Raw genomic sequence first — 12,803 nt, forward strand, 5'->3', positions numbered from 1 at the left:
GCATTTTAAGCCCTCTGGCTTTTCTCCCAAAGAAATGAGGAGCCACTGATGGTTTTAGAGCAGAGGAGTGTCATGCTGTAATGTAGGTTCCTCTGCCTGCATTTTCAGAATGGATTGCAGTGGGGAAGAGTAGAACCAGGGAGACCATGTGGAGGCTGCTGCAGTACTAGCCCGACAGCAGTAGAAGTGTTGAGATGTGGCTAAATTCTGGATATATTTCGAAGGTACAGTGACTTCTTTGTTAAAGGGCATATAAGGTGTGAAGATGTGAGGTGTGAGAGAGCATGATGGTCAAGAATGACTCTAAGGTTGCTGGCCTGGAGAAACCAGAAGCATAAAATTGCCATCAACTGACAAAGGAAAGGCTGCAGGAAGGGAAGGGATGTTTTAACAGGTGTGTGGGTGGAGATAAGGAATCTAGTCTGGGACATGTCCAATTTGGGAAATCTATTACACAGTCGAACAGCAATGCTGAGTAGACAATTAGATATGTACATCTGGAGACTGGGCTGAAGTCTGGGCTGGAGATACACATTTGGGAATTCTTGGCATATAGAGATGGTATCTGAAACCATGAAACCAGGTTAAAACCACCACGGGAATAATTATGGCCAAAGAAGAAAAGATGACCAAGTACTGAACTCTGGGGTCCTCCAAGATAAGGAGGTCAGAGAAGGAGGAGAAAGCAGCCAAAGGACTGAGAGGGATGAAACGAGGAGCCTAGCGTCCTGAAGTGAAGTGTAGGATGTATTTCATGCGGAGGCATGATCATTTGTGCCAGATGGTGCTGCTGGAGATCCAAAAGAGGCAGTTTTGGTGGAATGCTGGGGAAAATCTGCTCAGAGTGAGTTTAAGAGATAACAGAAGGAGAAGAATTGGCAACAGTCCTTTTAAGTTTTGCTGTAGAGGGGTGGAAAGAAAAGAATGCTAGCTGGTAAGGGAAGTGGATCAAGAAAACATTTTTATATTTTAAGATGGGAGAAGGTTTTTTTTTAAAAAAAGATGGGAATCATTCTGTAGAAAGAAAAATACTGATGATTTAAGAGTAAGAGGGGAGACTTACTGTGGAAATGTATACTTGAGTAGTGCACAGGGAGAGAGACTGGCTTTCGGCTGGAGCACAGATTGCTCACCGAGGGCCAAATGCAGGCAGGCACAGTGGGAGGATGCATTGAGATTGGGGGTCCATGTGGTGGTGGGGTGCACAGAATTTCCTTTCTGAAAGGAGGATGTAAAGCAGCTAAAAGAAAGATGCGAGAGAAGGTAACGCAGGTTTGAAAAAGTGTGAAATAGTCACTAAGGAGACTGGAAAAGTGAAAAGACTTGGGAAATAGAGTGTGTTGGGAAGTTTATGGTCCTGAGTTTAAATAGAGGTTGCGGCGGGGTTGTGAGCCTTTCTCTGGCCATGTTTTGCCGCACAGATGCAGGCCTGAAATGAATGGAAGGTTGGACTTAAGAAAGCTTTTATTCTGCTTATTTCCAAGCTACTAGTGCCAGATTTCACAGATTTTAGGACAAACTAGAAATCTGGATTTTTATATAATGTACTCTGATTTTTAAATAATGACAATTAATTCAAATAGAAACAAAAGAAATTACTGTGTAGGACAAATTAACATGACTGCAGGCTGAATCCAGTCCTTGGGCTGGACTGCAGAGCATCTGAGAGAAGGGGAAGATATAGTACTAACAACAAGGATAATAATAATAATAGCAGCCAATGTGCTAGACATCATTCTAAGGCTGTTACATGTAAACTCATTTAGCCCCACGATAACTCTATGGATTAATATATTTATAATCCACTTTACTGTGGAGGAAACTGAGATACCGGGAGGTTATGTGACTTTCCAAAAGTCAGAGTTAGTAAGTGGCAAAAGTGGGATTAGAACAAATTATAATTTTCTACAACATCCCAGAAAAATTAAGTCCAGGTCCCCAAGGCCTGGAATGCTGGATGAGAGTTGAGACCAACCCTGTCTGCCCATGGGCAACAGTGACATTATTTTTAGCAAGGGAGAAAAAAAAAAAACAACCACCACCACCAACCAACCAACCAACCAGAACTCTTTTTTTGGCAAGGGTAAAATGATCAAATAAGTAATTGAAGAAAATCAATCTGCCCAAAGTTAGATAGCTTCTAGGAACAGAAAAAGAATAGAGACAGGTAAACTGGTCCATTGCTTTAACAGCCCAGGTTAGCAGTAATAGAGGAGGAAACCAGATTTTTGGCCGCAGGAATAAAAGTAAAGGAACTCTTAGGTAATATTAACAAATGTAAATACACTTGAATGCTTAATAGTGTTTGTTTCATATTTAAACAAAACTTTCCTTATTATCATCATCACACAATGTTATACAGATGATGAACTAAGAATTTTAAAAGTATTTTAAAGTTTATTTTAATTTTCCATTCCAGTGGAATGGAATTGTATTCCTTAGAATTACCAATAAAATATTGAAGCTGGATATTTGTTACCCTTAAAGGGTTTATTTTTTGACAGTGAAATATGCATAAATGAATGAGCTCTGAAGGTGACTAAACAAATGCTTCGTTCAGGAAGATAATGTACATAAAGAATAAAATTTGAAAAAGCAATTGAGAATTTGTTTTTATAAACAGGTATACGACAGTGGGGCATAAAAAGTCTGGCTACCGTGGATAATTTAGCAACCTCAGGAACTACGATTTGAAACTTTTTGAGTGCTTAATAAAGAGCATTATGGGATAATTTTACTGAAAACATTCAACAAATTCATTCCACAAACATTTACTAAGCTAAACTCCAGGCAAGGGCTTAGAAACAGAATAGAGTGAAGTCTCTGGCTTCGCAATCTAGTTGGAAAGAGTGACAGTAAAAATAGATCATTGCAACATAGCATGGTAAGCATCACAGAAGAGCAAATAGATTAAGAAATAGAAGAAGGGAGACAATGACTCTGTCACTTAGACTAGAACTGACTACACAAAGGATGAGGTCCTTGAACAGGGTCTTTAAGGATGGGAACCAAAGGACAAGTGGAATCTTAAAATAAGATCCTGGAGCCAACGGCAAAGGAGTAATATTTTAAAGTTTAAGAATATTTTAAACTTTTCTTTATTGGCTCTGATCCTAACCAGCTGTACGGCCTTGGGCAAGCCACTTAACCTCCCTGGGCCTTACCCTTACATCTGTAAAGTAAGACAGCTGAGCAAAGAAAGTCCAAGGTTCCTTCCAACTCTGTGTTCTGCTTATATCTGCGAATGTCTGTACATGTCTGAGAATCTTGAGCTACATCCTAAAAAGCTTATTACTATTGGCAAATAAGCCAGGTCAGACAAAGGGGCTTCACAGCAAAAGGGTATGACTGGTCCAGTTATGGGGCTCCATACCAGGGCAGCTCTCTCCTCTTGCCAAGGGTTAGACTACAAGCTAAGGAGAGAGAACAATGACTGAAAACCTGCCACCTTACTAGTCCTGCCTGCTCACCCACTCCTTCCCTCGTACTCTTTCCATACTATATGATCCAGCAATTTCACTTCTAGGTACAGTATATACTCCAAAGAAATGAAAGCAGGGGCTCGCATAGATACTTGTACATAAATATTCACAGCAGCATTCCTCACAATAGCCAAAAGGTGGAAACAACCCAAATGTCCTTCAACAGATGAATGGAAAACAAAATGTGGTATGTATAAAAAATGGAATGTTATGTAGCCTTAAAAAGGAATGAAATTCTGATATAGGGCTACAAGGTAGATGAACCTTGAAAATATTAAGTAAAATAAACCAGACAGAAAAGGGCAAAATACTGCATGATTCACTCAAACGAGGTGCCCAGAGTAGGCAAACTCAAAGACACAGAATCTAGAATAGAGTCTACCAGGGGATGGGTAGGGTGGAAGAATGGGGAGTTATTGTTTAATGGGTACAGAGTTTCAGGGTGGGATGATTTGTTTTTAAAGTTCTAGAGGCCGGGCGCGGTGGCTCAAGCCTGTAATCCCAGCACTTTGGGAGGCCGAGATGGGCGGATCACGAGGTCAGGAGATCGAGACCATCCTGGCTAACACGGTGAAACCCCGTCTCTACTAAAAAAAATACAAAAAACTAGCCGGGTGAGGTGGCAGGCGCCTGTAGTCCCAGCTACTCGGGAGGCTGAGGCAGGAGAATGGCGTAAACCCGGGAGGTGGAGCTTGCAGTGAGCTGAGATCCGGCCACTGCACTCCAGCCTGGGTGGCAGAGCGAGAATCTGTCTCAAAAAAATAAAATAAAATAAAGTTCTAGAAACAAGTAATAAGAATGATTTGGTTGCACATTGTGAATGTAATTAAGGCCACTGAATTGTACACTTAAAAATTGTTAAAATAATAAATTTTATGTTATATATATAGATTTGACCACAATTTAAAAACTACCCACAAGTCCCTCAAAAAACAAAAACCTATGCACATGCTGTTACTTGATATGTACTATGCTCTCTCCCACTATGATACTTTAGCACATTCACCTCCTCTGCCTGGCAAACCTCCCCTCCCCCACCTCCCTAGTCTTGTGGGTTACACTTGCTTGCTGAAGACACAGTGTGGGTGTCCCCGCCTCGAGCAAGATAGGCTGGGTCAGTTATCTGGTTGGTGACCTCACATTTAAGTTCCCATGGCCACATGTTGTTTATCTTTCTATTATAACATTTATCTCACTGAATTAATATTTAGTTATCTCTTTTTCCTTGCCAGATTGTTCACTCATATAAAAAAAGAGCTGTGTCTTTTATTTCTGAATAGAGGCAGTGAAGTTAAGAACACAGACACTTGCATCAGAATGCTTGAGTTCAAATTCTAGCTTTGCCTCCTACTAGCTACATTTCTTAGGTAAATTACCTAAGCATTCTGTGCCTCAGTTTTCCACTCTGTAATACAAGAATGATATTAATGCCTATCTCATAACATTACAGGGGGATTAAATGAATTATTCCATATAAAGTGGTTAGAAAATTGTCTTGATACATACTAAGTACCTGCAATTATTAGCTATAATAATGTTAATTTGTATATTTTGATTATATTATTAACCTCAGGTTTAGCAGAGGCCTGGCACATAATAGGTACTGAACAAACATTTTCTGGATGTATGCATGAATGAGTGAAGTTCTGAACAAGTGGAATTCTGATCCCAGATAGCTCAAAGATTTGTGGGAGAGACTTATCTAAATCACAATAAAATTTAATGTGATAGGGGTGAAATATATATGAAGTATTATGGGAAAAGACACTGGAGAAGACTTCAAAAAGAAAATTTAAATTGAGTTTGGAAGTTTGGAAGAACTAAATGTTTCCCAAATAAAGGGGTGAAAGTCATATATTCCAAGTACATGGGTCTGATAAATATTGGTCAACTAGTATGTTCTAGATACCAGATGAATTTCTAAGGATACAGTGGTAAACAAAAAACCATCCTCGGGCTGCTGCACAGAAAACAGTACAATGTGGAAATCAGAGGCATGAGGAGAAAGAGGATGAGTTTGCTATATGAAGGCAGTTGTAAGGAAAGAAATAGGTGGGAGATGAGGCTGGTCAGGAAAATTCTTTAGGTTAGAAAAAGCCCCAAATAATGTTTTATATTTATTTTAAATATTAAATAAAAAAATAGATATTAAAACACTTATATAACACTTATCATTAGGTTGAAATGAAATTGCCACTTTTATAGGTCACAGTGATAGGAAAAAAATCAACAATTTCATATAGCTCAACCTATTGTCTACCAAGCCCTAAATGCTTTACAAATATAAACTCATCTAACTAATTGGAATGGGTTCTATAAGTAATGAGGAAGAAACAAATTATTTTTCCACTTGATCTTAGCCAAAAGGCCGAGAAGGACAAATTATTTTTAGAATAATAAATGAAGTCATCTGAATTGTTCTAATATTACTATCTACAACACCTATAATTTACATGAAACCCTTCTGTGTATTGAGCCCTCTATACACATATAAGCATACTTATGTGTGTGCATGCATACACACACACACACACACACACACACACACACACACAAAGACTCATGCACACAGTCACCTCTAATGCTCACATTGGCTCTGCAGGGCCAGTCTGAGTCTCCACATATTACTGAGGGTGATGCTGCGGTTGAGAGAGAGGTGAAATGGACAAAGCTCACTTGGGCAGTAAGGAGTGGAGTCTGAATTCTCCCAATCAAATCTCTTTCTACCTCACTGTACTATCCTCTCTATAAGCTTAGCTCTGAAGGCGGCACAGAGGATAGAGAGAGGATCCCCAACTAGAGCTTGGCTAGCTCAACAACTCTGGGATGAGACAAAATACTTGTTTGTATACTGATGTTATGCTTCTAGGATTGAGTACACGATTCATTAAAATGGTATATTCAGAATCTCAGACATCAGATTTCATCGAGTTATATTTTTAACTTGTCATGAACAATATGGTAATATATTCTTGAGCTGAGAGGTATGGAACAGTAGAGATGCAGCTCAGCTTCTCCTCTTCCCAGTTTACATGTGGGAAAACAGAACCCAAAATGTTAAAAAGATCTGCTTAGAAAATGTTGTTGGGGCTAGAACCAGGTCTGCTGACATCTCAAAGAGTCTAATTCCTTACTGCTCTGCTTGTGCCAGCTTTCCAATATAGTGAATAAATTAAACCAAAGTAGGGTATAAACTAATTTAAACCCATAAATTAAAATAAATAATTGTCTTAAGCAGATATATTGCTCTGTACCTCACTGGAAACTCTCCAGACTTCTATACACAGAGAATAAAATTCAGTTGATAGCACCCTCTTAGTACTTGAGGGATTAATGGATAACTGGTTCATTATCAGCTATGATGGGGTCTTCCATTATTAAAGGTGTCAGTGTATTTGCTTTAAAAACGGTGAGAAGCTTTAAAACCTTAATAAACGGCATAATTAAAAACAAATACCTTGGTCCTGTATTATGCAATCTGTAGTGACCAGCGGAGGGATCTGGCCTCTGGTGTTGGTGGCATAAACTTGTCCTCCTCTGCTGGCTCTATCATTCTCGATCACCTGGATCTGATAAATAAGACATCAAGAGCTCGTTAAAGTAGGTTCAGGTCCTTCTCAACATTCCATTTAGAGAGTACCCTTGCTCTCTCCTCCCTCCTTTTCCCCTCCCTCTCAATATTCACACACACAGAGACACACATACGCACATAGTCTCACACACTCACACAAACTGGCATTTTCTAAATCCTTTCTGTTCATTTCAGATCAAACTGTCATGGAAAAACCTACCGTGTCTTCAGTCAAAATGGTTACAATTTTAGAATAATAATTTCCAATGATATTCTGTAATTCTTTAGCTTCAAATCTGACAACGTGACCCTTCAGAGAACTTTATTTTTATCTAATTTGTTAGTTAGGAACATAGGTAAGCATTTTCTTTCTGGAATGCTGTGGCACAATCATGGCTCACTGCAGCCTTCACCTCCCTGACTCAAGCCATTCCGAGTAGCTGGGACCACAGGTGGGTGCCATCACACCTGGCTAATTTTCTTTTTCTTCATCTTTTTGCAGAGACAAGGTCTCCTCTCCCTATGTTGCCCTGGTCTCAAATTCCTGGGCTCAAGCAATCCTCCTGCCTTGGCCTCTCAAAGTGTTGGTGTTACAGGTGTGAGCCGCTGCACCTGGTCAGCATTTTCTTAAAAAAAAAAAAAAAAAAATCTGGTAACAAAAGAAATTGAAAAGAACTATTTAAAGGAAATACTGGCCTGGTACAATGGCTCATGTCTGTAATCCCAGAACTTTGGGAGGCCAAGGCGGGAGGACCACTTGAGCTCAGGAGTTCGAGAACAGCCTGGGCAACAGAGTGAGGCCTCATCTTTACTAAAAAGGTTTTAAAAATTAGACAGGCATGGTGGCATCTGCCTGTAGTCCCAGCTACTCTGGAGGCTGAAGTAGGAGGATTGCTTAAGCTCAGGAGTTCAAGGCTGCAATAAGCTATGATCATGCCACTGCATTCCAGCCTGGGCAACAGAGCAAGATCATATCTCAAAATAAACAAACAAAGGAAATACTTTTTCAAATAAAAGAAACTTCCAAAAGGCTAAAAATTATCTCAGAAGAAATTATTTATAATATACAACCTATAAAAAACCTTAACGTTCTCCTCAAATGTCTTCTGATCTTCAATTTCCTTTTCAAGTTTCCCCAACTGCATCCCTGGCTCCTTGAGACGTAAGACACAAACGGTATAAAGCAATCCCATTTGGTTTTTGCCCACTATAGAGAAGTCAACAGGAGCAAAAGACTCTAAGTTCTGTCATCTAATGTGGAAACATCTGATATTTCTCTCTTAAAAACAATTGTTAATGATGAAGATTATAAGAGATACAAAATGTCTTCCTGTTCTAATTGTTTAGGAGTGAAAATTATGAGCAAAATCTAGTAGTATGCAGTTAAAAAGAGAATAAGAAAGAATCCCGATAATTATGCCCCTCTTTATCTTCTCCCTTCCCTCACTTCTTTCTTCATAGGAGAAACGAGGAGGAATAAAAGGAAAAAAAAAAAATGGAGAGGGTGTAAGAAGAGGAAGAAAAAACTGGAGAAATAGGAAGTGTGTCCAGACTGGAGTAGTGTGTCCAAACTGCACCAAGGGTGCAGTTTTTAATATTCCTAAAACCATTAACGATATGAAAACTGCCTTCTGCAAACTCTGAAATGTTGCTGTCTCTACTTTTCCCTCCCATTCCATCCAATCCAGTCCCCAGCTGGTACTGACAACATTGGTTTTATGAAATGCTGACGACAGATTTAGCCTGCCTTTAAGTCTACAGGTCTTCTCTCCTAATTTCATAGGATGTGAATTGTTATTAGATTTAAACATAAAATGGCTCCAAACGTAACTGCTGTCAGACACAGATAAGACTAAAGCTACCATGAGCAGAGACAAGAAGCAGAGAAACTGAAACACTGTAATTATATTCTGTATTTTGACCATAAGGTTAATCGAATTCATTAAAAATAGAGTTGATTTTTATTTTTTTGAGACAGGGTCTTGCTCTGATGCTCAGGCTGAAGTACAGTGGCATGAAGAGGGCTAACTGCAGCCTCAATCTCCTGGGCTCAAGCCATTCTCTTGCCTCAGCCTGCCAAGTAACTGGGACTACAGGTGTGCACCACTATGCCCAGTTAATTTTTAAATTTTTTGTAGAAATGGGGTCTAACTTTGCTGCCCAGGCTTGTCTAAAATTCTTGGGCTTAAGTTTTCCTCCTACCTTAGCCACCAAAAGTGCTGGGATTATAGGCATGAGCCACTGCACCTGGCTTAGAGTCGTTTTTATATTATCAATATTTATTGCAATCATTTCAACCAACAAAGAGTCAAATATGAAAGTGAGGTAAAAACCATGATAATGTATTAGTGTGCATAATATACAGAACACATTGAATATAGTCTTCAATAGACTATATTTCCAAAAAGTTTATTTTTAAATTATCCATTTGCAAATTACAAAGCCCTGCCTCCAAAGAAACAATGTTATCAGTAGTAATTACATTTCTAAATTAATTCATATCTTGGATGGAATACTACAAAGAAAAGAGTGGGAGATATTAAAGTAGTTCTGATAATTGCTAAAAAATACTCTGCCTCTTTTTATTTACCTCAAATGCATGTTCTTGAAAAATGGGCTTAGAGATAAAGAAGCGTCAATAGCAATTTTGACTGTGACTCTACTTGAAGGGTTTAGATTTAATGACAGTGATTCTTGATAATTCCAAAACTACTTCAAAAGTTATAGACTTATTTTTCCTTCAGAAGATGTACTGCTAGAATTACGGTTACATTTATCTGCTATGAGTGGAGCATTCTGAGTTCATAAAACAGAATTGGAAAAGAGAAAAAAAGAAAGTGATTATCTTAAGATAAGTGAACAAGGATAAGGGAAAAACAGAAAGATGTGTGTGCCATGCAAGAAAGGCTGCTTAGCAGGATCATGTGAATTTTGGAGTGGTAAGATAAAGGGAGTAGAAAGCACCCAACTACTGAATAATCCTCTTATGGACACAGAAAAGGAGGGAGGAAGAGTTTTGATGATGATACATTTCCTTACTTTCAAAATTTATTTAAAACCACCACCCAAAGGGTTGTAATAAGCACCTAAGCACCTAGCTCAGGACTGGAGTATAGCAGAAGCTCAGTAAATGTGACTTTACATCTTTCTTTCCAGAAGGAAAAATTTATTTTGTTAGCAAAAGCATATTCCTTTGGTAATAGGAACACAAACAGGCTCCATCTGACCATCACGATTTCATTAGTTTTAAGATAAAAATAAATACTGGACTGATTTGTCTGTATGTATTATAAGGGTCCTGGATGAGTCACAGCATCTACTCCTTCTTGCTTTCGTTGCCTATTTATTTATTCATTCATTCATTCAAGGAATATGTGGACATATACTATGTATCAGGCTCTGTTCTAAGTGTTAGAGACACAGCAGTGAACAAAACCAAATCCTTGCCCTCATGGAGTGGACATTCTTGTGCAGAAGAAAGGCAATAAGTAAACAAATGTACAAGTAATACACCCAACATCAGGCAGTAATCAGTGCTGTGGATAGGGAGTGATATGGATGGGGTGCCAGGGAGACTGAGGATGAGCAATGAGGACATTAAGGAAATGAGGACATGAGTCATGCCCTGCATACATCTAGGGGAAGAGCATCTAAGCAGAATAAAGGCAAAGGCCTTGAGTTAGGGCCATGCTTGGCCTGCCAAGGAACAATAAGGAGGCTGGTATGGTTGGTCAAAGGGGGTGGAGAAGAGTGGTAAGAGACAAGGTCAGGGGTAGGGGGTGTTTGTGTGTGTGTGTGTGTGTGTGTGTTCGCGCGCATGTGGCAGGGGGTGAGGGGAGCCAGGGGTGGCAAATAATGTAGGGTCCTGTAGACTACTGTAAGAACTTTGTTTTTTAACTGGAGTATTGGTTTCCTTAGCCATGACATGATCTGACTTAGAATTTGAATAGATGACTCTGGCTGCTCTGTGCAGACTCAAAGGGCAGGGAGACCAATTAGAAGACTCTTATAAAAACCTAGGTAGGTAGATAGTAGAGGCTTGGAACAGGATGAACAGACAAGGTAGGACCAAGAGAATTAGCTAAAGAACTAAATGTGAGATGTGCAAGAAAGCAAGAACCAGAGATGATTCCCAGGTTTTTGGCCTGAGGAGCTAGAAGAAAGGAATTGGATCTGGATTTCAGGGAAAACGTCTTTACTAGGAATATCTGCACTCATTCGAAGCCACGAAAATAGATGGAATTATCTAGAGTGGTGCTTTGCACACTTTGGTGTGTCTAGGAATCATCTGAAGAGCTTGTTGAAACACAGATTCCAGGGCCATACCCTTAGAGATTCTGATTCCATAGGTTTGTGCTGAGGCCTGAGAACATGAATTTTTAATAAGCTCCCAGATGATGCTGATGGTGCTGTCCTGGGAGCACATTTTGAGAAGTATTATCTAGAGAGTAAACGTCAATGGAGAAAGGGACAGGTCCAAAGACTAAGTCTTAGGATGCTTCTAACACTAGGTGGTCAGAGAGATGGGGAGACATCAACAAAGAAGACAGAGCCTCCAGTGGGGTAGACAGAGATGTAAGCAAATGGGTGGAATCCCAGAAGGCAAATGTAAGTTTCATTTCAAGGAGAACGGAGTAAACAGATGTGTCAAATTGCTGCTGATGTCAAGTCACATGAAAGCTGATAATTGACCATTAGATTTGGCAACAGGAAGTCATTGGTAACTGAACTAGCATAGTATTGTGGGGTTGTGGTGATGAAATCTAAACTGGAATAGGATCAGGAGTGAGTGGGAGGAGATGAACTGAAAACAGCAGATATAGGCAACTCTTTGGGAGATTTCTTGCTATAAAAGAAAGCCAAGAGATGGGAGGAAACTGAATCCAGGTTTGGGGAGAGGCCAAAGAAAGCTTCTTTCATTAATGATGGGAGGCATCATAGGATATTTATATTCTGACGAGAATGAACTAGACAGAGAAAAACTTAAGTTCATTTTCAAAGAAGTGTAGATGATGCAAGAGAAAGGGAATGTGATGGTTAATTTTATGTGTCAACTTGGCTAGGCCATTTTTGGGACAAATACTAGTCTAAGTCTAGATGGTGCTGTCAAGGTATTTTTAAAGTATTTTTAAAGATCGAATTAACATTTAAACAGGCAGGCTTTGAGTAAAGCAGATTACTTTCCATAATGTGGGTAGGCTTCATCTAATCAGCGGACCACCTTAGGAGAAACAGGTTCCCTGAGAAAGAGGAAAATTCTGCCTCCAGATGCCTTTAGACTTGAGCTGCAATATCAACTCTTCCCTAGGTCTCCAGTCTACTGTCCTAACTTTCCAATTCAGTCCCCATAATGAAGTAAAACCATTACTTAAAATAAATCTCCCTCTTTCTCTCTTTTAAGCCATAAAAGTAATGACTGGGAATATGATGATCAATAAAGGCACTAAGAATTGTCAAAATTTAATTTCTAACATGTTACAGCAGTAGACAGTATTACAAATCTTCAACGTTAAATTCAAATAAATATAGAATAAGTAACAGATTACAAAAACAGTCAAAATTATCTGCACTTCCCTATATCAATGCTCTTTTCCATGTTGCCTTGCCCCTCCTCCCATCAAGAGGCAAAGTCCATGTTTGAATCTGAGGCAGTCTTGTGACTTGCTTTGGCCAAGAGAATGTAGCAGAAGCAGCGATGTGCCCGTTCCAAGCCTAAGCCTCAAAAGACCATGCACACTCCTACCTTCCCT

At 39.4% G+C, this 12,803-nt stretch overlaps 1 protein-coding gene across 3 annotated transcripts in view; it reads right to left on the bottom strand.

The window, feature by feature from the left end:
- Positions 1-12,803, bottom strand: part of SEC24D (SEC24 homolog D, COPII coat complex component) — a 111,722-nt gene that overhangs the window by 74,285 nt on the left and 24,634 nt on the right. For all 3 annotated transcript variants that reach the window (XM_023220037.1, XM_023220039.2, XM_023220038.3), the window contains exon 7: positions 6,940-7,051. In XM_023220037.1, the coding sequence (XP_023075805.1) occupies positions 6,940-7,051 (112 nt within the window). The remainder of the gene's footprint in view (positions 1-6,939; positions 7,052-12,803) is intronic.

This window comes from Piliocolobus tephrosceles, chromosome 3, assembly GCF_002776525.5.
Source record: "Piliocolobus tephrosceles isolate RC106 chromosome 3, ASM277652v3, whole genome shotgun sequence".
NCBI lineage: Eukaryota > Metazoa > Chordata > Mammalia > Primates > Cercopithecidae > Piliocolobus > Piliocolobus tephrosceles.